Source organism: Triturus cristatus, chromosome 3_2 (genome assembly GCF_964204655.1).
Source record: "Triturus cristatus chromosome 3_2, aTriCri1.1, whole genome shotgun sequence".
Lineage (NCBI taxonomy): Eukaryota > Metazoa > Chordata > Amphibia > Caudata > Salamandridae > Triturus > Triturus cristatus.
Window position 1 is genome coordinate 411,531,828 of NC_140584.1, and position 27,380 is coordinate 411,559,207.

General features: G+C 48.3%; 1 protein-coding gene across 4 annotated transcripts in view; it reads left to right on the forward strand.

The window, feature by feature from the left end:
- CLSPN (claspin) overlaps positions 1 to 27,380 on the forward strand; it is a 413,699-nt gene that overhangs the window by 239,747 nt on the left and 146,572 nt on the right. For all 4 annotated transcript variants that reach the window (XM_085647976.1, XM_085647975.1, XM_085647977.1 and 1 more), the window contains exons 10-12: positions 7,533 to 7,714; positions 13,431 to 13,624; positions 14,909 to 14,955. In XM_085647976.1, the coding sequence (XP_085504102.1) occupies positions 7,533 to 7,714; positions 13,431 to 13,624; positions 14,909 to 14,955 (423 nt within the window). The remainder of the gene's footprint in view (positions 1 to 7,532; positions 7,715 to 13,430; positions 13,625 to 14,908; positions 14,956 to 27,380) is intronic.

The window sequence follows — 27,380 nt, forward strand, 5'->3', positions numbered from 1 at the left end:
AAAATGCAGAACAGCAACCGTGATCTTCTGAAATGTTTCTGTATCGATCAGATCCCCAAGTATGAAAGAGGTGGGGATAGTACAAGACAGCTACGAGCCCTAGAATCTAACTATATTATCGATCTGCAAACCAAGGTCCCATTAGGCCTTAATAATGATGAGGAGCTGTGGTCCCATTTGGAATGATGCTGCTAATAAATTGTCTGCCTAAATGAGATAGTGTTAACTGCCCTCTATGACTACTGTGATTTGTCTGATTATTCTTTTTTACTTAACTTTTTTGCTTTTTGCTTTGCTTTTCCTTTCTTTTCCATTTCCTGGTTTCTCTTTTTCTTTGTGTATGGACACAAGAAATTAGAGTTCATAAATGCCCAGCTATGATCAATATGTATATCCAGACTTGCATAACATTGCTTCAGTACCACGTTTTGTGTTTTTGCCCATTCAGGGCTCAATTGTGAAAATTCAAGTGCTCCTCCTTATAAAAAAAAAAATGTGTTCGGTTTGAAATAGAATTTTCTAAACATAGCTCAACTGACTTTTTTTTTTTTTGCAAAAACAATTTTTATTGCATTACTCAAACACAGTTGACATCCACAATGTTCATCTGGCCAGTGGCCGCCATCCGTATATAAAACCACGTCCAAGTACAATCTGGGCCACTTCCACCCACCAATGCGCTGTCCCCAAACCCTCCCCTGAACGAATACACCCCCCCCCCCCACCCACTTGTCAGTGTGCCGAGACGACAACTACCAGGATAAACCTCTCTCAGAAGTAGCCGTGTTAGGAGCCACGAGCCACCCCCCACCATCACAGACAGGCCCCAAGCAGAAAGGAAAAGGAAAGCCCCCGGCCCCCAGGAGCTAATCAGCTAGCCTCCCCCACCCCTAGGTTCCTGCCGGGTGCCCCAGTGCCGCAGGGCTTCCCTCCCCCGCTATTCCCCACCCCTGGAGATCAACCACTAGTGCTTCCCATGCCCGAGCCATGGCCAGAGCCATGTCATCGCTTCCCCTAAGCGCAAGCTGCAGCCGGAGCGTGCCCTCGCTACCCGCCCACTTGGTAAATGTCGCTCTCCACCTCGTGAAGCTGGGACCCGTCCTCGACTTCCAGTGGAGGGTAATTTCTCGTTTGGCCACCACCAGCCCCAGGTCGCAAAACTTGCTCGTGATTTTCGTGCGCGGCGTGTGTGGAAACCATAGCAGCAAACAAACTCCCATCTCCACCCGCAATTCCCGCCCTGTCACTTGGGCCAAGCAGTCGATGACCTCTTCCCAGTAGCCGCTTAAAGCATCGCAGGACCAAAACATGTGCTTAAAGTCAGCCCCCTCCTCCCCACAACGAGGGCATTGCGGTGTGGGGCCCCCAAAATACTGAAACAATTTAGCTGGCGTCAGGTATGCCCTATGCAGGGTGAAGTACTGCACCAGTTGAAACCGGGCGTTACGCGTGCTCTTCCAGGCCCGTCTCTGTAGTGTAGGCCATGTCAGTTCCGGGATAGGTTTCCCGATATCGGTTTCCCACTTATCCTTCAACGCAGTCAAAGGAGCTAGATGTTCCGTGGCCATTCTCTGATAGAGGCAAGTAATGGCCTTGAGTGTGCCCGCCGCCATGACCACAGACTGACAGCCGGCCGCCGTCCGCGGTTCCGAGAGCCCCACGCTCCAGTACTTCTGTAGCGCCGCCACCAAAGCCGCGTGGAGGAGATAGTCGCCCCTCGGGATCCCGAAGGAGTCCTGCAGCCCCTGGAATGGCTGAAGCTCTCCATTCAGATACAGGTCCCCCACCATCTGTATCCCTAGGTCCTCCCAGCGGGCAAGCCCCGACCAGTCCCCGCCGTGGGGGAGGGCCGTGCACATACCCAAGGGGATCTCCGGGGCGTAAGGGCGAGCAGTGCCGGCCCTCCGCAGGCTCCGGTTCCAACACAGCCGGAGCGTTCGCTCTTCGAGCGTTAGTTGTGACAGCTCAAGTCGTTGTTGGAAAACGATAAAGGAAAGCACGTGTCACGGGATCATTCTACCCTGCGGACCCTCGGGGCCTCTAAATTCCCGAGCCACTGCCTGCGTGAGCCATTGTAGCTGGGCAGCCAAATAGTACCACTCAAAATCAGGTACCGCAAGCCCTCCCTCGGCTCTGGGCCGGCGCAGCGTGGCCAGCGCCACCCGCCGTCTGCCAGCCCCCCAGATAAAGCCCGTGACCATGGCCGTAAGTTTGCGGAAGAGTGACACCGGCACCCAGACAGGGAGCGTGCAGAAAAAATACAACAGGCGTGGGAGCGCCACCATCTTCAGCAGCGCCACCCGCCCGGCCACCGAGAGTGGGAGAGTGCTCCAGAATCCGATACTGCCTGCCAGGCCCGCGATCGCCCTCCCCACATTCCCCTCCAACAGGTCGCGCTGGGTGCGGTAAACGCGCACTCCCAAATACGGCAGACAACTATCCGCACAGCGGATCGCCCCCAGGAAGGGGGGGGATCCGCTCCCACTGAGTAATTGGGTAGACACAAGTCTTGTCCCAGTTGACCCTTAGGCCCGAGAGGCGCCCAAAGTCCTCCAGTAGCACCCTAGCGCCCTGGAGGGCCCCCTCCGCGTCAGCCAGGAAAAGCAATAAATCGTCCGCGTAGAGGGAAATATAATGGGTCTCCCCCCGCAGGTGCAGCCCAGCATACGCGCGTCCCAGTCGAGCATGGGCCGCCAGAGGCTCGATTGCCAGGGCAAACAGCAGCGGCGATAACGAGCAGCCCTGCCTCGTTCCCCGACGTACGGGATAGGGAGCCGAGATCGTGGTCCCCGTTCGCACCCTAGCCACCGAATTGGTATAGAGCAACCTCGTCCAGCGCACGAACCCATCCCCCAAGCCAAACTCCTGCAAGACCCTAAACAGATACGGCCACTCCACGCTGTCGAAGGCCTTCTCCATATCAACCGACAGGGTCAAGGCGGCTGGGTAGTCCATGCAGTCCACCTCCATGACCCGCAACAGTCTCCGGATACACGTCGACGTGTTCCGTTGCGGAATGAACCCAGCCTGGTCCGGGTGAATCAGGGTGGGCATGTGTGCCAAGAGGCGCGTGGCCAGAATTTTGCTCAGAATCTTATAGTCCACTGTTAGCATGGAGAGCGGACGATAAGCTGTCCTGGCACCCGGGTCCCCTCCTTTTTTCAGGAGCGGTATTATCAACGCTTCTCGTGCAGTGGCGGGCAATTGACCCGCTGTCCAGGCCTCCCTATAGACTGACTGCAACTGTGGGGCAAGCAGGTCCACATAGGCCGCGTAAAACTCCACAGGAAGCCCATCTGTCCCCGGAGTCTTATTATGCGCCATATGTTTGATCGCCGTCCGAATCTCACCAAGTGAGATATCACCCCCCAGCGCCTCTCTGAAAGTGGGGGCTAGTCTCGGTAATCGTGCTGTGGCCAGGAAGTCCTCCAGTTCCCCGGGGGCATCCTGCATGGTGTTAGTATAAAGGGCAGTGTAATATGCCAAAAACTGATCATTAATCTCACTCTGAGAGTACACCATAGTCCCCTCCCCGGTGGTCAACGAGAGTATGGGGGAGCCACGCGCAGCCGGATTCGCCAACCAGGCCAGGAGTGGCCCGACTTTGTCCCTCTCCGCATGCGCCCTAGTGAGGTACGTCTTGTAGTCAAAACAACGGAGCCGCTCCACTTGCACCGCCACGTGCTCACGCGCTGCGGCCACCTCTTCATGAGATTGCTCCCCCGAGTGATGTGCCCTTTCCGAATTGCGCAGCGCGGCGTCCGCCCTCTCCACGTCCCCCAAGAGCGCTTTCCGGACCCCGGAGGTGGAGGAGATACAGATCCCTCTGATGACCGCCTTGAACGAGTCCCATTCCCATGCCCTCTGTGAGGCCGTCCCGGCGTTTTCTGCGAAATAATGTGTTATCCCACCTTGGACTTCCGCCTGGAAGACAGAGCCTGGAAGACAGAGCGGATTCAGACGCCAGGTGGGTATCGCCTGACGTTGCCTACTCCAGCGTACGATAACCAAACAGGGGTTGTGGTCCGATATGGTTTTTTTCCAGGTATTCACTATGGCGAGTCAGAGCCTGTACTCCCGGGGAGCACAATATGCCATCCAGGCGCACATGCAGATCGTATGGGGTAGAATAATAGGAGTAATCCCGCTCCAGTGGGTGGTGCTCCCGCTTCCAACATTTACCAGCAAACCACGCCCCCTCCTAGGCACACTGACATTACCCCAACTCCCCCTAACTCCCCAACAACCCCCCATCCCACCCACCCCCAGAATAGGTTCCCAACCGTAGTTACCCATCCAAATACAATACTATTAACCAAGTTCTCTGATAGCCACCAGAGCCTCACAACAAGTGCGAGTAAGAGGAGGTAGGCCGGAGCCGAGTGGGTACCAAAAGTGTTCGCAGCAAGAATCCTAGCCCAGGCTCCACAATGTCTCCCCGGACCCTTATCGCCCCCGGTTCACCCGCCCCAGCCCACCCCCGCCCCCGCAATCATGGAGAAACAAGCAGTCCCCTGTAGGATCGCCGCAGCCCCCGCCCCGCAGCGTAGATTTAATACAAACGAGGGAACCCGAAAAATGGCTAAGGACCACGGGTATCAATTATATATGTAGAAAACAATGGTCCTGAGCAGACACTAAATTTTACATAAAATTAAATATAGACCACAATGGGTTACTATACACACCGCAGCGTAGAGGCAACAGTGCAGCATGACCCCACTCCGGCCCCCAGCTAGCCCCCTTACTGTCAACGGCATGCCAGGAATAGTTCAGGAGTCCATTATGCCATCCGCCGTCCCCGGCGTGACATGAGGCAGCCCTGCCGCATCGTCGTCCGTCTCGTCTCTGCGTGGAGTGTCCGACCCCCTGGGAGAGCCCCAGCCCCGGCTACCACCACGGCTCCGGAAATAGCGGAGACCGCCTGCAACGCTGCTTTCCGCTCCATCGCTGTTTGAGACGCCAGGGGGGAGCCCCTCCCAGTCAGCCGAGTCCTGGCACGCCGACCCCGACGAGGCTTCGGCGAAAACCTCCGGGATTCCCCACCTGCGGCACTGGCCCCCGCTCCGGGCCTGTTCGCCTCCAACCAACTCCACGCAGCCCCGGGGTCGTTGAAAAAGAATGTCTTGCCGCCCTGCATGACCCGCAGGCGCGCAGGAAACGGCGCGTATTGGATACCTTCATCCCTGAGGGCTTTCTTGACCGCCAGGAACGATGTCCGTTGTCGCTGAACCTCGAAGGGGTAATCCGGATAGATAGAAACTGATGCGTTTTCCACCCGGTAGGGGCCCTGTGTCCTGGCCCTCTGGAGTATAATGTCCCTGTCTTTGAAGTGCAGAAGACGCGCAACCACCGGACGCGGAGGTCTACCGGGATCCAGGGGGCGAGCCGGAACCCTGTGCGCTCGCTCCAACGTGTAGAACGGCGTTAGCCCCTCCGGGACAACCACTTCTCTCAACCAAGTCTCCAGATACGCCAGCATATCGTTCCCTTCAATCTTCTCCGGCAGTCCCATCACCCGTATGTTATTGCGGCGATTACGTCCCTCCGCATCCTCAGCCCTCTTCTCCAGCAGCAACACCCTCCGCTTCAAGTCGTCCATGGTGGCTTCCGAGGCTTTCTGGGCTGGCGCCATCTGCTCAAGCACGACCTCCGTCTGCTTGACTCGGTCGACCAGCTTCCGGTGGTCCCCCCGAAGCAGCCCAGGTCCGTGGAGACTTGCGCTATGTCATGTTGTAGCGCGATACGGGTGTCCGAGATGGCCCGGAGGATCTGGTCGAACTGCTGTTGCTGTAGGCCCCCAGAGAGGGCCCCGACCTCGACTCCATCGCTCTCGCCGGGAGCGTCCCCGGTCGCGGCCGCAGCGGCGGCTCCCTGCTTCGGGCGCGTCTTCCCCATCGCTCCACAAGCGCTCAAGGGCGGCCCGTCCGGGGCCCCGCTGCCCCCAATTCCCGGCAGCCCACGCTGCGTCAGGCGATACCCCAACCTCTCAGCCTCTGCTTGCGGCAACAAAGCTGCCCCGCTCCGCACCCTGTTTGTTCTCACCACAGTCACGGGGGCTTATCTCACCACCAGGGTAGTCCCGCCGACCGGGGACAGGGGGTGGCGGCCCGCCTACCACTCCTCTCTCGGGCAAGGAAGCCGGTCTACTCCGACCGCGGGCCCACAGCTCTCCAGGGGGCCCCGCCACCGCTTCCCAGAGCTCCAAGCCGACCACCTCACACCGTCCCAGGGCGCCACCTTGCACTCTGTGCCGCACGGGCCTCGCTGCGTCCTCCGCCGCGGCTCCAGCCGCACCCCGGACGGCGATTCCAGCAGCAGGCGCCGCACCGATGGGATCGCCTGCCACGCCCCACGAGCCGGGGGCCCTCCACAGTCACAAGGTCCACCCCGCGGGCCCCGGGGCCATGCACTGCCCCGTATTCCTGGCGCCCGGTCTCCGCCGGCGATCAGAGGAAGCCACCACCGCGGCGCAGCCGCCGACCCGCAACTTCCGGTGTCCTCCGCCGGCGGCCTCGCACTTCCGGCCGGCGCCGCAGGTACGCCACTTCGGGGATCCCTCTCCTCAAGCAGGCCGCCCAAGATGGCCTGCGGCCGCCCGCGTCGTCACCCTCTCGCCGGAGCCAGCTCAGCCGCGGCGGCCCCCACCAGTCACAGTACCGCGGCGGGAGTCAGGGGTGTCCGAGCCCGGCCCCCGGAGGGCTCACAGCGGGCCCGGGGCGTCGGTAAACAGGATAACGGCCGGGCTGGATGCGGAGCTCACAGCTCACGCGTCCTTCCCCATCGGCCTCCAAGCCACGCCCCCATAGCTCAACTGACATATATCTATTTAAGATAATATTAATTTGCTAACGATTGCAATGAAATTTATTGTCGGTGTTTGTTCATTTAAACAAATTTTGTTTTCTAACCAAAAACAACTCAAGACTGTGAAACTCTGCATGTCTTTTGGAGCACTTGTTTGATGAAATCATGACATTCTTTTGCCTGTAATAATGTTTTAAAATGGCCGCTATGAATTGTGCATTTTGCTTTACTTGAATTGAGCCGTCTATGTCACTGTTTTCAAGTTGTTGTGTTCCTCCGCTTTAAAAAAATAATTTTTAGATTTGGGTGAAGCAAAAACATTCCACAGTAATTCAATCTTTTTGACAACACATGGCCTAGGTTGTCTTTCCACTGAAGAAGTAGGAGAGTGCAGTAAACTGATCACTTTTGGAGTGTACTGCATTTTGAGTAGGAAATGTTGCAGCGATGACTGGTTAGTCCGCTAAATTTGGATTTGTTCCTAGGTGGAGTAGTGGCAGTGGTCTCTTTATTTGTGCCAGTGCATGCTAAGCTTTTGTGCCAAAGAATAATAGAAGTTAGAAAATAAATGATCAGTTATGGGTAAAGATTTGACCTCCAACTTACTACATTTTAACTGTGAATTGACTCCCAAACATAAACTCTTTGCCTCTTTTTACGGCAGATGTTTCTACTTGCAATTGAGATTGAAATACTTTTTTAAATACCACTTGCTTAATATTCAGGTGAAAAGCTACAAGTGTTAAAAGCAAAACTGCAGGAAGTAATGAAACTTCGCCGGAATGAAGAACGCCAGAAGCGGCAGGCTCTCTTCAAACTGGATAACGAAGATGGCTTTGAAGAGGAGGAGGAAGAGGAGGAGGAATTGACTGATGAATCGGAGGAAGAAGACGATGGAAGCAAGGAGGTACAGGAATGAGTCTTGTGTATGCCAAAGGGACTTGTGCATGTACTCCAAGGCAGTCTGCGCTGGCAATTTGTTTATTATTATAATTTTTAACTCGGCTATAGCATATATGTTCTTTTCACATTGTTACAATTTAATATAGTTTTTCAGACTCTTCTTGATAGCCTCTACATTCCTGTCATTAATTCTACCATCGGCCGATTCCTTTCCATGATACAAAGCAGAAACAGGCAACATTGATATGTGTAACATTGTAATGCCAATAGAGTTCGCCACACCAGGGGGAGATGCAAAAGAACTTTCTGGCAATGATCATTCTCCTTCAGCACTGTAAAATTGGCTGTGTAGATCCTCAAGGATCCCTGAAATTCTCTTGTGCAGGACCTAGTGGGGAGATTGGTTGCGTAGATTTCAGCCACCTCTCCACACATTATCATGTCTTTAAGCGAGTCTTTTAATCACGGTGTTCAACTTCCACCCCATGTCGTTGCAATTCGGCGCTTTTCCCACTAGGATGGCCATTGCTATCAACTTCAGTAAGTCTTTGGTGAATCTTGTACATAACCCAACAAGGCTTCCTTCGGGGAAATCGTAAAGGACTCCACGTCATTATCCCAGTTGCCCCTAACACCTGCAACCAGAAATCAGCAACCCCATACCGGTGTATGAAATCTGCATCTTGACCTAAGCATTCTCTGCAACTTGAGCTTGGTGTCATACCGTACTTTAAGTATTTATAATGAAATAATCTAAATTTACCAATGGAGGAAATCTCTTTGGTTTGCTCGCAGCATTTGGACCATTGTGTATGTGTAATCTCAACGCCCAAGTCCTAAGCCCATTGAAACCTGTTCTGTGTATCCCCTCCCCTTAACCCATTCAATGCTGTGGTATACATTCTTGTAATTCGCCTTTTAGGGCAGACTAGATAGCAAGAGTGGCAGCAGCTCCTGCTCAGTTGGATCATCCAAGGATTCTGGGATCAATTTCTGCATCACATTCCTCAAATTGCTCTGTGTGAATGATTCTAATGAAGAGTTAGGGGATGTTCCTAAGTAAATTTTAAACATTTTTTATTTGGGAAGAGATTCCCCTCTATTGCTAAAGTTCTTATTTAGTTGCCGTAATAGTGTTGGGTTGTGTTCATTTTGTGTTTATACGAAATGTCTAATTGAAGCATGGGCGGGGAATAGGCCACCAGGGCTTCACATAATGTATTTAGTTTTGACCGGACCCACATCCTACACCTAAGAGTATGAATCTCATGGTTAGGACTTATGGCTTTTTGATACAGGCAAGCATGAATAGTCATTCGGGGAATAGCCCCTTCTCCAATTCGTGATGTGGAGCATGCATTTGTGCATCCAGAGTTGTTCAAACTGAGCCTCTGCCACCAGATAATAGACCTCCACAATTTTCACACTAAACCCTCCATTTTAATGTTTTTGTAATTTGGCTCTCCGAATTTTTGGTTGGCCCCTAGCCCATGCCAGTTCAATCATGACAAATTTCAGTTGGACAACCAAATGCCTCATTTAATGGCATGGGAGTGTTCTGAAATAGGTACAGGAGTTTTGGCTGAATCACCATCTTCCTCAGTGCCATCCTACTTGCCGCTGTGAGCGTAAATAAAACCAATCTGTTACTCTCCTGTACGTTTATCTCGTATTTTCCATGGTTCTCATTCAAGACTGTGGAATTATCGCCATGATACATTCTCTAAATATCTAATAAGGTTTGTTTGCCATTTTACCAGAAAATCTCAAATGGGTTAAGTGGTGCTATATAGAAAACTTGACAGATTTTTACCAATTAATTTGTAACCCAGACTATTTGCGGAATGTAATTCTTCTTGAATGATGGGATTTAGGTTTTCAGTGGGGTCAAATACCAATAGCAAACCTAGTCTGTGCATAACATGGGGATGAAGATCTCTGCTTCCTTGTTTCACTCTCCTTCTGTGATGATGTTGTCTTAGAATGCAAGATGAGGTCCTCCACCAGAGCAAACAGAACGAGGTACAGCGGACAGCCCTGATGGGTAACGCTGCTTATTTTTATTGGGTCACATGGCCTCTCATTTACTTTTATTCTGGCTGAGGGGGCAGCCAAACAGCATAAATAAGTTGAATCCAGTTTAAAATTTCTTTATCAGCCACCATTCTTTCCAGTATAGTAAATAAGAAGGGTCCTTCTATAGAATCAAAAGCCCTTTCTGCGTCAAGTTAATTTGGTGGTTGATAGCGGACAGAAAGTGTAAGTTATCTGCTGTAGATCTACCCAGTTTAAAACGAAATTGGTCTGGTCTAATGAATGCCAGCGTTAGTGGGAGTGTTCTATTAGCAGGGATTTTCGGGAGTATTGTGTGGTCCACATTAGCGGCAAGGGTTGGTGTAACCCACAAAAGGTCTTCTGGTTTGTCTGGTGTGAACGTCGTAACAACTATCGCCCCTATCATGGTTTGTGGGAGATTGCCTGCTGGATATGCTTCCTCATATACCTGCAACAGAACTGGAGCCAACTCCTCTGCACATTCCTTGTTGAATTCTGCAAGAATTCCATCACTTTCTGGGAACCACTGTTCTTTGTTTTATAACCAGCTTGATTTCCTCTAGGATAATCGGCTGGCACAATGCAGCACGTTCTACCAGCTCCAGCCGTGCCTGTGTAGCTCTGTCTAAATAAATCAGATGTGCGAGAGCTATATACTGTTGTGTAGACCTTCACAAGTGCCTTTAGAATCTTTGCAAACTCTTACAATATGTCTCAGTTTTCAATCCTCAGAACTTTATTTACTGCCCACTTAGATTTAATCATTGAGGCCAGTGTGTGACCCAGACGTTCTCCTTCCCTGTATATCCTTGCCGTATAGTAACTATTTCTAAAATAAACCTCAAGTTCTCCTTAGTCTTCAAACACGTTCATTTTACTCTGCAGATGCTAGAGTATAGTGTGATCTGTTCTCATTCATATTTCCCCCCTTCTAGTCGCTTTGACTGTGTGCGTAGAGATTTCAGAATTCCATTTGCTCGATCTATGTACTCCCCCATGCTCATTGCCTTTATATGCCTCCCACAAAGTCACCACACTAGTAACTGTGCCATTATTAATGTTACAATTGTATTGGGTTTCTTCTCTGATCTACTCTCGTAGGAGCTCAGCACCGGGATAGAAGACCTGAGCTATCTTCTAATTGTATAGCCTCCTAAACAGTGTATGCTGCAGCTTGAGGCAGCGCCTTACTGGGGCCAGTCTGTTCTGCGGAACCATCAGGGATCCAGCACTCGCTCCCATGTTTGTTTGCTCCGTAATTGTCGTAATGGTGGTGCTCCACTTGTCCTCAGACAAGGTGAGTGTCCTAGTTGTGCCTGCGCCTCAGCAGAACGATTACCTAATTGTCAGGATCAGGCTCCGTCGCCTCCTAGAGCCAAGCTGCAGGAGGACAGTGGGTCGGGTGCACAGTCTTGCAGTTCTCGCTTTCTCTAGTGCAAAGTTCAGAGCCTCCTTCGAGCTGACCAGAGTGCTGGAAGTAGACCCAGTCACTCACCTTGGCCTCTAAGCAAGGTGATCTTCCGTTGACTATCCACCTAGTCCACCTTCTACGGGGCCTTTTTTGCATACATTTTCTGCTTCCCAACCCGCTTCAACAGATCTCCGTAGTTTTTAAGGCTGATGGTGATTCTGGAAGGATATTTTTGGTACATAGTTGCTCCATCCACTGTAACGATTTTACCGAGCCACCATCTTGTTTCAAGCTCTCCGGCACCCCATGCTATGCCAACTTGAATTTCCTAAATATCTGCCTAAAGAATGTTGAGCAGAGGTATTCTGTCCTCTTAGTGATTCAGCAGGTTTCTGCTATATGCTGGTCCATTTCTGCAAGTACTGTTAAAAAAATAATTCCCTCTGGGTTCATTTCAATTCAACACTCTCACACATGTGCATACCCCGGTTTCACTTATAGTACCACACTAAAATGTATACTGTTCAAATCCATTTTACTAAAGAAGTGACTATGGCCAACACTGTACTATTACATTAAATTCATTTATTTAAAAACCTTTTTGTTAAAAAAAGAATTTTCAAAGCTATAAACGGTACAATTCATAGATGCACGGCACCTCTAAAACCAAGAGCAATAAATTATCAGTAAGCCCATTTTTTATTCTCTGTAACAAAGCTTAATCCTTAAAGGAGACGAGAAAGAATAGAGAAGAGAAGGAGAAAGAGCACATACAACAATACACTAACACTTATTGTTCGTTGACTGATCGGTTAGGAAACTAGATATCGGCGTCTGTTAGACAAATCTTGAACTGTTTCTTTCAAGCACACCAATGTTACCCCCAGAATTAGTTAAATCAACGCCTGTCGACGGTATTAAACCCATATGAACCACCTTTATTAAGACCAAACTTGTTCCTCTCTTTTTATATAAAAAAACCTCTGCAGTAGACACTAAGTCTCTCAATTTAATCTCCTAAATCTATTGGATGATGGTTCATAAGGTAGTCCACATCTCCCTTGTATCTGCTCCTCTTACAATCTCCTTTTGTGTATCATACATAAAATCTTAAAGTTAAGATGTAGTCATCACTAGAAGGTAAAGAGATAATTACTTCTAGTTGCTCCATGAACCAAGAAAGCAAATGTCTTTAGTTAGCTTTCAGTGGTTTCTTTATCCGCAACAAAGTGTAGCATATTTAGGTGCAATTGTCAACTCGACCTCTTCATCTGTTGGCTCACTCGAGTAAAGTACGGCATCCGACAGGATTGCTATTTTTGATGGAGGTTGCATATTTCTTTCAAATTTTGTTCAATTAAGGGTTCTGCTTCCTGTGAAAGAGTACTGACTTACCAGCCTACATTACGATAAGATTTTGGGAAAAAAGCGTAAGGAAAAGAAGAAAAACGCTCACTCGTAGCATAGATTCCAGATACACACAATTCTGTATGTGTGTGTATATTTGATTTTTATATGATAAAAATTGGTTCACTTAACTAATTAATGCATCTTATTTTTGCCTTGAAGCAAAAAAAAATTGTGAAACACTTTTTGACATTGCTGTATTTTGAAAAGAACCAAGTTTTTAATGAATCGTTAAATAAAGATTTGATTATAACGAACATTTTCTGGAGTACTTCAATAGTAATATGATGCCTGCCAGTGGTGTAAAAGTTGTTTCAGGAGAATGTTTTGCAATTTGGGCGACGCACAGTGCTGGTCCTTCCAATTCAGATCTGAAGAATTTTTTATCTAAATATTTGTTCTTTGTTGCGGCTTGTATGCAAAACCTAAGATTTTGTACAGACAATAGCTTTTTTACATTTAGAACAGATGGTGATTTCTCTGGACTACAAGTATGTATTTACGCACTCATCAGTGCTGTAATATGACGACATGCACGATTACTTATCATTTGTCATAAATGTTATGAATCCTAGCGGGTACATTGCTAATTTCAGCTACTTTTCACCAGATGGAGGACAAGTGTTAAGCTGATTGAAAAACATAAAGAAATAAAAGCACTATTAATCTGATTGCTAGCAATTTCCAAAACTAAGGTTCTCCCCATTACCTGATGGCCAGCATTAGTTTCAAGTTGAGAGAAGTATTAGTAGCCTACTAATTTGCATGTTCTTCGTGCATTTCGACAGTTAAAGGAGATTTGTTGCTTTGATTTTAGTGTGGTAATAGTAAATTTTTGTTTCTTTAGAATGTCGAATTCCTTCTTGGTGAGACGGAGGCTGATTCTTACAACGGGGAGGTGGTCGAAGACGGTGATAAGACTGACCAATACTCTGTGGATGGGGAGACTGCTGTGCGATATGCAGACTGTGGCTCTGCTCCTCGACCCATTGATTCAGAGGGCACCTTGTTGCTTTTTAAGGACAACTCTTCTAAATTGGGGTAAAGTCACCTATAGAAAAAATACTCTGCAATACTAAGTAGTGGGTCTAGTGAGCAAGTACTGCACACTTAATGATACCTCTTGACCGTCACTAAACCTATGACCAGGGACTTTCATAAGAGCTGGATGTTGTCTGACCCACAGAACTACCTCTATCTCAGACTACAATGTTTCTTTGCCTTACAGTGCAGTGCGTACAGTGACTGCAAGTTATTGAAATGTTATTGTTGACAGTAGTTACTCTACATCGGTCAACTGTCACCATAAAGTGGTAATGTTGAATATTCCTTGTCAGTTAGGACTTTTTTTGGACGGAGTATACCGGTCTCCACCCATTTGTTCCCACCTGGCTTCACTCCGCTAAGGTTTCTTGTGACCCAATTCAGTTTTTTTAGCTTTGATTCTCAGCGCATGTGGTTCAGAGTCGCCTGGATGAGTTTGCGTCATCTAAACAAGACCTCTATCTCGTATTATCGTCGTGTAGCACAGGCATAGAGCAAAAACTTGCTACACAACTGCTACAGGAAAAATGTTTCAGGAGTAGAAAAAATAGATTCTGTCACTTATGAAAATTATGCAGGCCTGGTATGCCTTCAAATAAATTCATATTTGGGTGAAATCACAAATAAGTTCACAAGTTTTTAAATTACATGGGAGTCTAGTTTGCAGTCACAAAAAAAATAAAACACAACGTAGCTCCTAATGACTAGTGCACGTCTCCATTTCCGCTTCCCACAAAAACGTAGTACTATTTTTAGTTGTAATAATGCAGGTGCATAACTTAATATTACAGTTGAACAGTTTAAGTGACGGTGTGTATAATCAATGATTCATTTTTTTTAACCTCCATTGAAAGAAAAGCTATATTCAGCTTTTGTATTTTTTTATGCCGTGATCTTCAAACGTAGTAATTGAAAATGTAGCAAGCTGTCTACCGCTGTTGCTTATCTGACAAAAGTAAACAATTTGCCTCAGTACACTAATCCTAATGTGGTGAAAGTGACTCAGTGGGGTACTTGGTGCTGATGTCGTGGTAAACATATAAAGTGAAATAAATATATACATCCACTGGACTGATGGGCAAGCTTTGTTGCATGTGGGACAAATTGGAAGCTGGAAACGCTATGATGAGTTTGGGGGAGAAAGAAGGAACTGAATGATGGCCGACAGACTTAGTTTTCACATTGCTCTTAGAGGTCCACTCTGTCATTGGGAGAATCTTTGCTTCTGACGTTGTTTTTTTCTAGTTTTAAGAAAACTCAAACTTTTATGTTTTACCCCAGGGACTGCACAACTGAAGATATTCAAGTTGGACAAGAAGGCAAATTAGGTAACCTACCATTTGAAGATGTTTTGTTCCAACATTTTGTAAAATGTTCTTGGTGCAGAGTAAAGGAAAAATATGATCCTTTCAATGAAATTTTCATGAGAGCACAGACACCGAATGTTAACCATGATTTCAAAATCATGCAGCATCTGAACACATTCTCTTCTCTCCATCCCCTTTTCACTCCAGCTCTTCTAGGGTCTCACAGTCATAGTAAAAGTGGGTCAGATGTATCTAAATAAGCATTTACTCCCCAACGTTAATAAGCATATATTCTTTGTGGATTCGCAAAACTGTTAGAGTGCCATGCGGTTTAGAGGGCTTCTCTGACTTTCTCGATCTTCAAGTGATCACAGGAGAGGTTGCCATAACCTATGAAATAGCTTATCTTTCTGTAGCAGATCATGTTAAGATTGTTTGGAGCTCTAGGGTGTGCAGGGAGTTTCTAAAACCATAGTAGCAATTTTGGGTCTTTTTTTCTTGCAATGAATGGCTCCTAACATTTGTTTTCTGTCCCTAAGAATTGCAACCAGCTCTCTGTCTGCTTTAGTCATTCCTCCGACCCTAGAATGACGTCTTTTGCATCTTCATTTATAGAATCCTAATATCGCTGACATGGTTTAGCACATGTTACCAGCGTGGCCTTATGTTGGTGCAGTCCCACCAAATGGGTCCGGTGGGAGGGGCCCTCCTTTTTTTTCCCCTTCATTATAAATCTTCTGCAGTACAGTACGTCTGTCAGGGATACCATTTGTACTTCATATGACTCTTACACAGTTAAGGTTCTAGGGATTATCTGACCACCGATTCTTCAATACCTCTTCGTTGATTTCTGTGTCCATGCTTCCTTATACTGACCCACTTATGTTTTACACTCATGCTCATCAGTATACCAGTTATTCTTTTATGTACCCACCTTTATTAGCAAACTGCTCATACATTGTGAAAGGTATTCTGACTATTGGTTTGTTTGGCTGATGCAGTAGACCGTGCTAAATTTAGATTATTGGAGTCCATATTGCTCTGGTTTTGTTTTTTAACTCCCTTATGCATCTCAAAGGATTTGCTATTCACCTCATTCTTAAATTCTCAGTTTAGCACTTGAAGGCCTGTAAGTGAGCAGTATGGGTTGAAATGGTTAGGAGTGAGCAAGGAGGACTAGAGGGCAAATAATCCTTCCTGTGTCTCCGGCTTTGTCCCCATAATCTGGTTGAAGGGGTTTTGAACGCAGATCCTTATTCAGCCATGCCAGGTTCCTAGAACACTCTCCCTCCCTGCTCGTCATGCACCCATCTTTTCAGAATTTCTCAGACGAACCGTTTTTTTAATATACTGTCTATTAATCTTGCAAAATGTTTGGTAAGATCAAGCCTACTTTGGAATAATTAAGCTATTTCTGATGATATTGCCCACCTCTCTGCAGAGTTAAAATGTAATTGCCTGAAAATTTGGATTTTGGGATTACTACTGGGAGCAAGTGGAAGAAGTTTAGGAGATGCTGAAGACTAAGAAAAACGTTCATCTTTGACACTGATTTTTCTCTATCCATGAGAGCATGATTTCAGTTTTGCTAAGCCAGCTATAATCTTTTTTAAGCTTAAGGTATTTTAGCTTTATATGAACACTATTCTTCTGGTCTGGATTACATCCACATTTCTGACTGTTGGTCACTACTACACTAGAGTAATATGTTGCTGGTGCATGCTCTCGCTGGAGAAAGTCAGATATTGAGTTTTTCTAATTTATCTATTTTTAAAGCAAAAGGTTTTCTCAAATCTATTAATCTACTTCAGCACAATAAATAGATATTTTGTGGTCAGGTAATGAGTGCAAATGTCTGCAAGTGGACATATGTTGCGATAGTAGATGCTGAATGCCAGTATTGGTATGTCGGAGGTAGACTCTATTTTGACCACAAAGGGTTCAATGATTAGAGCAAATAATATAGATGGCAAGGCCTAGTTTGGTCTTTCTGCATAAGGGGACTTTGTCCGATATCAGACCCTACCTGATTTGTGCCTTTGGCTCTTGATAGGTGGCTATGACCCATGCCTGTAAGCTAACTTTGTAGGAAGCTGGCTCTGTATATACTATACCAAAGTGAGATAGTGTGCACAGAGTCCAGTGGAACCCCAAAGGTAGGCAGAAGTATATGTAGATAGCACTTTACTCTCTATTTGTGGTAGTGTGGTCGAGCAGTCAGGCTTTATCACAGGACAGTGTTAAGCATTTGTTGTACACACTCAGTCAGCAAATGAATTCATACACTCAAAGACTGTACTCCAGATCAATTGTTTTTGTATAAAAAATATTCTTTTAGTTATTTTATTATCTAGAACCAAGCAAGCCTGGCACAGGTAAGCAATAAATACTTTACAGTAGTAATGCAGTTTGTGAACAGTTTGAAATTGTATATGCACTTTGTTTCAACTTACAGTATGGTTGCAGAAATATGCAATACTTTGTAAATCCAGTACATAGACTTGAATGGGCTTTTCAGTAAAATACCAGGTAAGTTACTTTTTAGATTACTTTTCTTACTCGAAGTGGTATACCAGGATACTACTCTTACATTTCTTGTAATCTGGTAAGTAAAAGCGTTTTTGTTCAACAGTACAATGTTAAAGAATTTCTTTAAGTTTTCAAACGCCACACTTTTTCCAAGAAAAACAGTCAATGTTATCCTATGGAGGAAAATAGTGTTCTCTGTTTTGAGGTAAGTATTTGGTAGTGGGAGTTGAGGTTCTGGGCGTAGACTCAGGGGTCCCCCAGGGTCAAGAATGCCCTCTTGTTACAACCTCAGCCACACTAGTGCGGCCGGGTGCAGAGTGCTGAGGCGCAATGTTAACCAATGAGGGATGGGGGACTCAGGTTGGGGGCTGCTCACGAGCAGGCCACAAGGTTGTGGGAGCCAAGCTCCTGGTGTTAGGCTCAGGGCAAAAGGGGATCCTGTTTAGCACAAAAAGTGCACCCTCAGCGGTGCACGGGTGGCTGCGTGCAGGGTGCTGGTTTGGTGTTGGGTGCCCTGTTTTCAATGGGGATTTTTGGTTTTCAGCTGCAGGCTCGGTCCAGGAAGACTTCCAGGAGGAACCAACAGCTGGGCAGGTAAGTTGGAGGGCTCGGGGACGGAGGTGCACCTTGGGTCCGTTCTCCAGGGTGCAGGGCGGCTGGATGCAGGGGTGTCTTTCGAGGTCGGATTTCACCTTACTGGGCCACTCGCGGTTGGGGGGGTTCTCCGTGCAGAGGCTGCAGGTGACGTTGGGGAGTCCTGGAGGTGTTAACCTCCTACTCTAGAGCGCTGGGGAACCTCTCTGGGACTGGTGGGCCACTCTAACTCGGGCTGTAGGTGACTGGTGCAGTTGGTGGTTCCAGGCGTTTGGTTTCTTTTTCCTCAGCAGTCTCGGAGGCTTTCTTTGGTGTTTCTTCTGAACAGAGCTGCTGTTCACAGGAGATTCGGTCTTTGTTGAAGGCAGTCACTCCCTCCAGGGTTTCAGGAGGTCGCTGGTTGCAGGACAAGAGGATTTTTGGCGTAGGATCTCTGGAAACTGCAGACGGCTGATAGGGCTGGGGCCAAGTCAGTTGTTCAGTGCTGTCTCCTCTGCTGGACGTCTTCTTTCCTCCTTTTTCTTCTTAGGTTGCGCAAATCTGTTTTCTTGGTTCAGGGCTGCCCCCTAAATACTGTATTTAGGGGGGCGTTTTAGGGGTCTGGAGGTCAGTAGCCAATGGGCTACTGACCATAGGGTGACTACACCCTTGGTGTGCTCATTCCACGTGGTGAAGTGAGCACAATCCCTAATCCTGATTGGGGAGTGCCTGCCATCTGCAAGATGGTGGGCACTGAAGAGTGGGCTTCACCTCGCCTCCCCCCACCTGAGAGGTGGAGTTTGCAGAGGTGGGCACACCTTCTGGGCTGGCTAGTTTTTCCTCACCTGTCTTCCCGCCGAAAAGGAGGGGAGACTGGAAGGGGGCCTGCTCCTGATAGCAGTAGAGGCTGGGGGTCGCATTACAAAGGCTGCCAGGCCTTTGAAGCTCCCCTGCCACGGATGGTTCTTCCTGGCCTGGGCTCAGGGAGCAAAGGCTCCCACCCAAGGGGTCCAGAAACCTGTCTTGTGGTGGCAGGCTGGTGTGTACCAGTCAGGGAACCCACCAGAGGCTGGTCATTTTTCAGGGGGCATCTCTAAGATGCCCTCTGTGTGCATTTTTCATTAAATCACACACTGGCATCAGTGTGGGTTTAATGTGCTGAGAAGTTAGATACCAAACTACTCAGTTTTCAGTGTAGCCATTATGGGACTGTGGAGTTCGTAATGACAAGCTCCCAGCACCATATACTCTTAATGGCAGTACTGCACTTACAATGTCTAAGAATGGACTTGGACACTGTAGGGATACAGGGCTCATGCACCTGAACCCTCACCACTGTCATAGGGCACCCAGCTAGGGAGGTGACTGATCTATGCCAGAGCAGTGAGTTGTAGGCATGGCACACAGGAATGTGTGCCATGTCGACTTTTCACTGTGTTCTGCACCAAAACACGAAGCCTGCAAAGGCAGTGTGTGTAAAGGTACAGGGCCTCTAAGGATGGCACAAAGTGCTGTAGCCCATAGGGGTCTTCCCTGGTCACAGTGCCCTGGGTACCTATGGTACCATTTACCAGGGGCTGACCTGTGGCCAGAGACGCCAATTGGGTTAGTTTGGGGGGAAAGAACACTGGCCCTAGGAACCTGATTGGCAGGGACCCAGGGCACATCAAGTCAGAGTGCATCAGTAGTCTGGCAAAAAGGGGGGGGGGTTGCTGCAACAGAAACCCACATTCCTACAAACTTTGCTCGGTGTAGCTTCCAGAAGGTCTCCCCTGACTCATTTAAATACCTTTATGGTGTCTAGTGCCATGAGGATGTCTGGGACATCCTTCCTGTGAGTTTATTTGTCAGATGGTTCACCTTGTGTCTTTTGGAACATCTCTAACTCTATTAAACCCTGCTTGTTCAGTCTCTAGATAGGGCGTCGTACTGTCCAGCCTGCTCATAAGCACTTCGGTCTATCTACTTGTATGAGGGGACAGGGAATAACATATGCTGGTGTCTGTTATCACCTGATACAAGAGCTAAATGATCTTCTTAGGTGACCAGGCAGCAGGCTCTCAAAGAACTTGTAGAATGGTGTATTTTCATGTAACAGCAGAGTTTTGCGTGCTGAACCTGACACGATACCTCAACCCCACCGCCGCCTTCCCCGCACGATGTCATATTTTCTCTTTACCAGTGCTCTCACTCACGCACCCCGCACCATATGTTTACTTTCTGTATTCCCACCTGCTCCCTGACCTCTTAGCATTAAAGCATAGCTTTTCTCTAGCTCCCCATAGCACTTGAGACCTAGCAGATACTCTAAGAGTACTCGTAATGGCTTCCGCTTGTGTCCCCCCCCCCCTTTTCCAATCGCCCTCCCATGTTCTGACTTTCATTTCTAACTTCCACCCTTTCTTTCCTATCCCCGCCATCCTTCCTGACCCGGAACCTTGACAATCACGGTAATATAATTTATCGCTTATATCTGTTCCAACTGTTCTTACCGTTGTATTGCCTACTTTGCTCGAAACATGCGTGATGTTACACTGTATGGCTCTTACTATCATCTATATGCTCACTGCGACGTCCTCATGACTCTATTTTGATTTGCATATCCGGCTTTTTATATCGCCTATACCCTTGTTTTACCTTGATCTTTTTCTACCGTTATAATGTATATTTTGTCACAACATGCATGATGTAACACTATGTGATCCTCACTGTATATATGATTCTTTATGTGCTCACTGCGGCGTCCTCATGACTTCAATTGAACTGCATATCCTGACTCCTCTATTTTTCCCCTCTCTCTCTCTCTCCATATGTTCTTGACTTCACTGTCTTTACGCTACACGCATCTTGATGTTTTTCTATCTCTCCACTACGCCTTTGGTCTTTAATGTCTCTCACACTTACCTCTTACCTTTCACTTCTCCCCTCTACTCCTCATATGTACCTACACATTGTTCTAGCTCTATACCTTGTTTCACACACTTCCTCTAAACTTGTTCCTGTTATCTGAACGACCCTCAACTTCTTTACTGATAACCTTCCAACCCTCCACTTACTATATGTCACGTCGGAGGATTTACCTTGAAAACATATCTGCATGCTGATATGCTTTGTATTATAATGCTGTTCATACACTGAACTGCTATACTGCACGTACGATCTTACATACGTACCAATAATTTTCTCATCCCCTTTTTTTGTTGATTCTGCATGATTATGTCACATATGTAAGAAAGTGGCTCTGTATATACTGCACCAAAGTAAGGTTCAGTGTGCACAGAGTCAACAGTCCCCAGAGTTTTGGCAGAGACTAAAGTTAGATATAATCTTGCTCTCTAAAGTGGTAGCTTGGTCGAGCAGTAAGGCTGTATCAGAGGACAGTAGTAAAGCATTTGATGTACACACTCAGTCAGCAAATGGTATCACACACTCAAGAACTGAATTCTAGGCCAATTGTTTTGTATATAAAATATATAATTGTTTTAGTTTAGAACCACAGATGGGTATCAAAATGCTTTCTCAGAATAAGATGCTCTAGTTGAACACTTTCAAATGGCAATTGACTAGTTACAGTTGTTGCATTGGGCAACACAAGTTAAACACAATTATAACATTGAGCTCAATGTGAAGTTTTAAGTAAATGCAATATTAATGACTTTTAATAGGTTTTTATTACTCGGGGCTGGATCCTGGATTCAGCCCTGGGGTATCTCCTGTAAACAGTTGAAAAAAATCGTTTTTATTACACAGACGATTTTTAAGGAATATTTGTATGCTTAAAAAATCGACACTTTTAGAAGAATTTCTGGCACAAAACCAGGCAATGATATCCTATGGAGGAAAGTTTGGTTATCGGTAAATCGGTTATAATTTCTTTTCAGGGTCAGTGCTGGGCACCAAGATCCAGCACTGGGATCTCCTGGTAGCAGGTGATTAATTTCGTTTTCATTATTCAGCTGATTTTTAGTGAATATTTTAAAGTTTCAAAACTCGACACTTAGAAGAATTTCCAAGTGAAACCAGTCAATGTTTCCCTATGGAGAAAATGTAGGTTATCGGCTTTCAGGTAAGTACTCGACTGGCAGAGTTAAGGTTCTGGGCATAGACTCGGGGTTCTCCCAGGGTCAGGTAGGTACAGTTGTTATACCCTCAGCGGCACAGGGGCAGCCGGGTGCAGAGAGAGTAGGCCCAATGTTAGCCTATGGCTGGCAGGGGGCCTTTGGTTGGTGGCTGCTAGCAGGCAGGCCACACGGCTGTGGGAGCTGGGCTCCTGGTCACTTACACAGGGCAAGTGGGGAAGTAGGATAGGATGGATGTTGCACTTCCAGGGGCACTCGGGCGGCTGGGTGCAGGGTGCTTTTGAGCCGTCTGGCGCTCAATGTATTTTAATGGAGAAGCTGCAAGATGAACAAAGGCTGCAAGCTCGGGGACAAGATTCTTCAGGTGCGACCACCACTTCGAGAGGTAAGTTGGGAAGCTGTAGGTTAGGTAGGCACCCAGAAGTTGGGCACAGGGGGCCGCAGAGCTCTGGGTGCAGGGCTGTCTTTTGGCGTCGGGAAATCTTACCCTCTGCGTGTCGCGGTTGGGGGGGTCCCTGGTTCTGAGGCTGCAGGCGTCGTCAGGAGCGTCGAGGAGGGTCCTTGGGTGCCGGATTCTTGGTCACAGTCACCGGGGGGACGTCCTCGTGGTCTTTGTTCACTCAGGCACAGGCCGGGCTCGGCGGGTGCAGAGTGTGCTGGATTCGCGGTTCCTGGCTGGCACCAGGGGTTGTTGCTGTTTGAGCAGAACCACTGCTCGTGGGAGTCCCAATCTTTAGATGAGCAAGGCAGTCAGGTCCTCCGGGGTTTTCGAGGTTGCTGACCACTGGACACGCCGGGGTTTAGCAGGAGCAGGTTTGAGGATCAACAGGCCTGTAGGGCTGGGGCCAAGTTAGTTGGTGTCGCCCTCTTGTTAGCAGCTGCACGGCAGGTCTTCTTTCTTCTTGTTCTTCTTCTTGTTTCGGAATCTGGATCTGAGGAAGGAAGGTTCAGGGTGCCCCTAAATACTAAATTTAGGGGTGTTACAGGTAGGTAAAGGGCAGGGACCAATGGGTGGGTACACCCCCTATCCTGCTACTCTCCAGTGGGAGATTGGGTAGGGCTCCCCATCTTCAAGATGGCGAGAGCCCGGAGTTGTGCTTCACCTCGCCTCCCCCACCTGAGGGGTGGGGTTGGCAGAGACTGGCACACCCCCTTTCCTCACTTGGGTTTTCCCTCAAGAGTGGGGACCAGAACCGGCGGGGACCAGTTGCTGAGTAAAGCAAGTGGTCTGGGGAGGCTCACAAAGGCGGCATGCCTTTGAAGCTTCCCCTGCCCATCCTGGGGGAGGAGACCTAGCACCGCGCTGAGGATGTGCATTGTTGCAGGCTCACAAGAGCGGATGGCTCTCTACCCAGGGGTCCAGCAACATGTCTGCTGGGTGGCAGCGTAGGCAGCCTCTCAGTCAGGACACAGGTTGTGGGTTAGTTTCAGGGGGCAACTCTAAGTTGTCCTCTGTCGTGCTTTTATATTCAATCCCACACTAGCATCAGTGTGGGTTTAATGTGCTGAGAAGTTTGCTACCAAACTTCTCAGTCTTCAGTGTTTGCATTATGGTGCTTTGGAGTTCTTGATGACAAGCTCCCAGCACCATATACTCTTAATGGCAGCACTGCACTTACAGTGCCTAGGAATGGACCTGGGTACTGTAGGGGTACAGGGCTCATGCACCTGTACCCTCCCCACTGGCATAGGGCACCCAGCTAGAGGGGTGACTGAGGTATGCCAGGGCAGTGTGTTGTGGGATGGCACACAGGGATGTGTGCCATGTCGACTCTTTGTTTTGTTCTGCACCCAGACACTCAGCCTGCAAAGGTAGTGTATGTGTCCGGGTACAGGGCCGCTAAGGGTTGCACAATAAGTGCTCTAGCCCTTAGGGGCTTTCTCTGGTCACAGTGCCCTGGGTACCTAAGGTACCATTTACCAAGGAATGACATGTGGCCAGAGATGCCAATTGGGTTTAGGCTTCAATGCAGTTTTAGGGAAGGAACACAGGCCCTGCCTACCTGATTGGCAGGAGCCCAGGGCACACTCAGTCAAAGTACATCAGCAATTCTGCAAAAAGTGGGGGCATACTATGCAAGAAAGATGGCACTTTCTCACAACATATCACTACAGCCCTGAGGAAGCCCCAGGCCGGATGGCCATGTAACGGGGCGAAACATGTGTTGGCTGTATCTTGATGTTGCTCACTCCTGAGAAAGTCTCAGTATCTATAGCAACCGCATAAAACACATTTGCTTAAACCTAAAACTGTCTCCTCTGAAATTTTCTCCGCAAACAATCACAAATAACCACCTCTTTGACACTCCCTTAATCTTGTATGCTGGCTGGGGGAAAGATTTGGGCATGTATTTCAGGTTGGCAACAAATTACCTTTTGATCGTTGGTTGTGGAACATAGTCAAGCATACACATGCGATCAAATTAATCTCAAAGTTGCCACCAATGCCGCCATTTGCCTTTATCTAGAGGTCCTAAGACCAACAATGATCAGCCAAGCCTCCTCTCACCCGAATGCCTGATTGCTGTGGCCCTAGAGAGTAGCCTGTTGAACATCTTACCAAGCAGTTGGAAGAGTCTCTAAATAGCTGGATTTGGATCTATGGGGAAGACTTACTGTAAAATTAAAACGGGCCAGTTGCTGGGTTGGTTCTAGGAAAATGGATCCTCTTTCTGATGGATACGTCTGCCAGTGGATTCCTCACTATGTGAATATCCCCTGCGCCAGCATTCCACTGAACTTGTTTTTTTTCCACCAGCTCTCTACGCTGACGTGGACGTCCTAATACCTCGGCTCCGCTCGCGACTCCGTATGACGTCACCGGAGCCATAAGAGAACCACGTCGGTGTGATGAAGTCAGTTCCCTTTTTTCCGCGCTGTCGACGCGTAACGGTTTTCCAACACTCTCCTGCTACGTTGTTGTCTTGCGGTAGGTTACTGTTTCTGGATAAGCCATGTCTTCGACGAGAAAGTCAGGTTTTAAACCTTGTAGGGAATTAGGGGGCCACATGTCCATTACTGACCCCCACGAAGATTGTTTGTGGTGTCTTCAGATCATGATGTGGATGACTGCTCCTGCTGTAGAAAGATGAACCCCAAGGCCCTGAAGGAGAGGGAGTCGAAACTCTTCATGGCCAAGGCGAAGAAGGAAAGAAGAGGTAGGAAAAAGGAGAAGTCAAGGCCGGAGTCGTTGATTTCACACTCTTCGAAGTCGAAGAAACACCGTAAGAAGAGGAAGCATAGCTCTCGGCGCCGAACGTCGAGGAGTAAGGCTTCGAGGTCGCCGTCACCTCTGCGTCAAAGCAAGGAAGTTATTTCTCCTTCCCCTTCTTGTATGTCTCCAGAGAAGACCCCTTCGTCGAAGTTGACTCTGGCGCGGTCCCTGGCGCCGTCAACGGCGCCAGTGGAGTCTCCAGCTTCCAACGCCGATCCGGATCAGGAGTAAGAGCTTACTCCGGTGCCAGCTGAACCTGCGGCGCCAGTGGAGGACACTTCGGCTCGGTTCCTGATACTCCCCGACCGGATCCAGGGTCAAACCCATACCCGCAATTCTCCACTCCGGGTGCGGATCCAACGCATTTCCTCAATGCGATGTATGGGGTTTTTCAAAGGGCTGCCTTCCCATCCGGCGCACCATCTGGTCCCGTGGGTCCAATGGCATATACCTTGGGAGTGCCGCAGCATTATGCTCAAGCTCCTTTTATGCCCTTCTTGCCAATGGCTCCTTCATGGCAGTTCCCGGCGCCGTCTGGAGCTCCATCATGGCTTCCTCTGGATCGTTTGCCTTCTTCGGAGCCTCCCTAGACGCCGATGCTGACTCCATCTGCTCCACGCCTGGCGCCGCCTACTCCGGCGCCGCCGACTCCGCGTTCGGTGCCGCCGACTCAGCGTACGGCGCCGCAGACGCCGGGTCCTCTGATTCGTTCTTGAAGAGAGGCCCAGAGGATTTTGGAGGAGAAGCGATATAGAGAGGAAGTGGAGGAAGGTGAGGTTGGTAAATCAACTGATGAGTTTGAAGGCATTCAGGATGCTAGTGGACTTGATACTACTCCAGAATGGGAGCATTCTTCTGCTAGGCCTTCTCCTCCACAAGAGTTGGCTCCTAATCATTTGGTCATCAGAAAGGTTGCAGAGTTGCTGGACTTACAGTTGCCCTCTGCGAAATATAAACCAAACCTTTTAACTGGAGTCCTACATTCACCATCGTCAATTGTATAGCCCTTTTTGCCCTTTAATGAGGCTATTTTAGAGCCAGGGATGGATGTTTGGCGCAAGCCTCTTTCTTTGCCTGCAGTATCCAGACAAGTGGCAAGGAGATACAGGGTGGCTACGGGGGATCCGAGCTTCCTTTCTTCTCACCCTTCACCAGAGAGCCTTGTGGTGCAAGCTACCTGCTCGAAGCAATCATCAGGCGCCTTCCCTCAAGCACCAGCGGATAGGGATTCTAAAAAGACCGAACAATCAGCCAAAAAGGTCTTTTCATCTGGAAGCATGGCTCTTAAATCGACTAATGCCACTTGCTTATTGGGGCGCTACGTTCATGCCCTGATGGACTCGATGAAGCTATTAGCCCCTAAGCTGTCTGAAGAAGAGAAGGCCTCTTTTATGGAGATTGTTACGGACACTCAAACTGCCGCAAGGCAGGTTATTCAGTCGGGTCTAGACACAGCTGATTCTGTGGCTAGAATTATGGGGTCTTCGATAGCCACTAGGAGGCAAGATTGGCTTCGTTCTTCCAGCTTCTCTGCGGATGTTCAGGCCACGTTAGTTGACTTGCCTTTTGATGGAGAAAAACTGTTTGGGGAGAAAGCCGATTCCGCCTTACAGAGGTTTAAAGAAAGCAGGGTTACTGCAAAGTCTTTGGGTTTACAGACTCCGGCTAAGGGATTTGGCTTCAGAAAGTATAGAGGATTTGGGAGGTCTTCATTTCGTACATTCCGTCAACCTCAACAGAAGCAGCAGAAACCTCTCTATAGGCAATATAGAGGAAGACAAAGGGGTCCGAGAGGTTCTGGCCGCAACCCATCTTCATCTTCTGCCTCCACTGCTCCCAATGAAGCTTCAGGGAAGCAGCCCTAGATCCCCCATCCTAGATCATATGAGACCTGTGGGGGGGTCGGGTGACCCACTTTCTGCGAGGTTGGAAATCGTCATGACGGACCTTTGGGTTTTAAACCTCGTGGAGAATGGGTACGCCCTTCCCTTTCGGGAGTTTCCTCCCCCTTACCCTCCTTGCCAGGGTTTTTGCTCAGAGGACCATCTGCT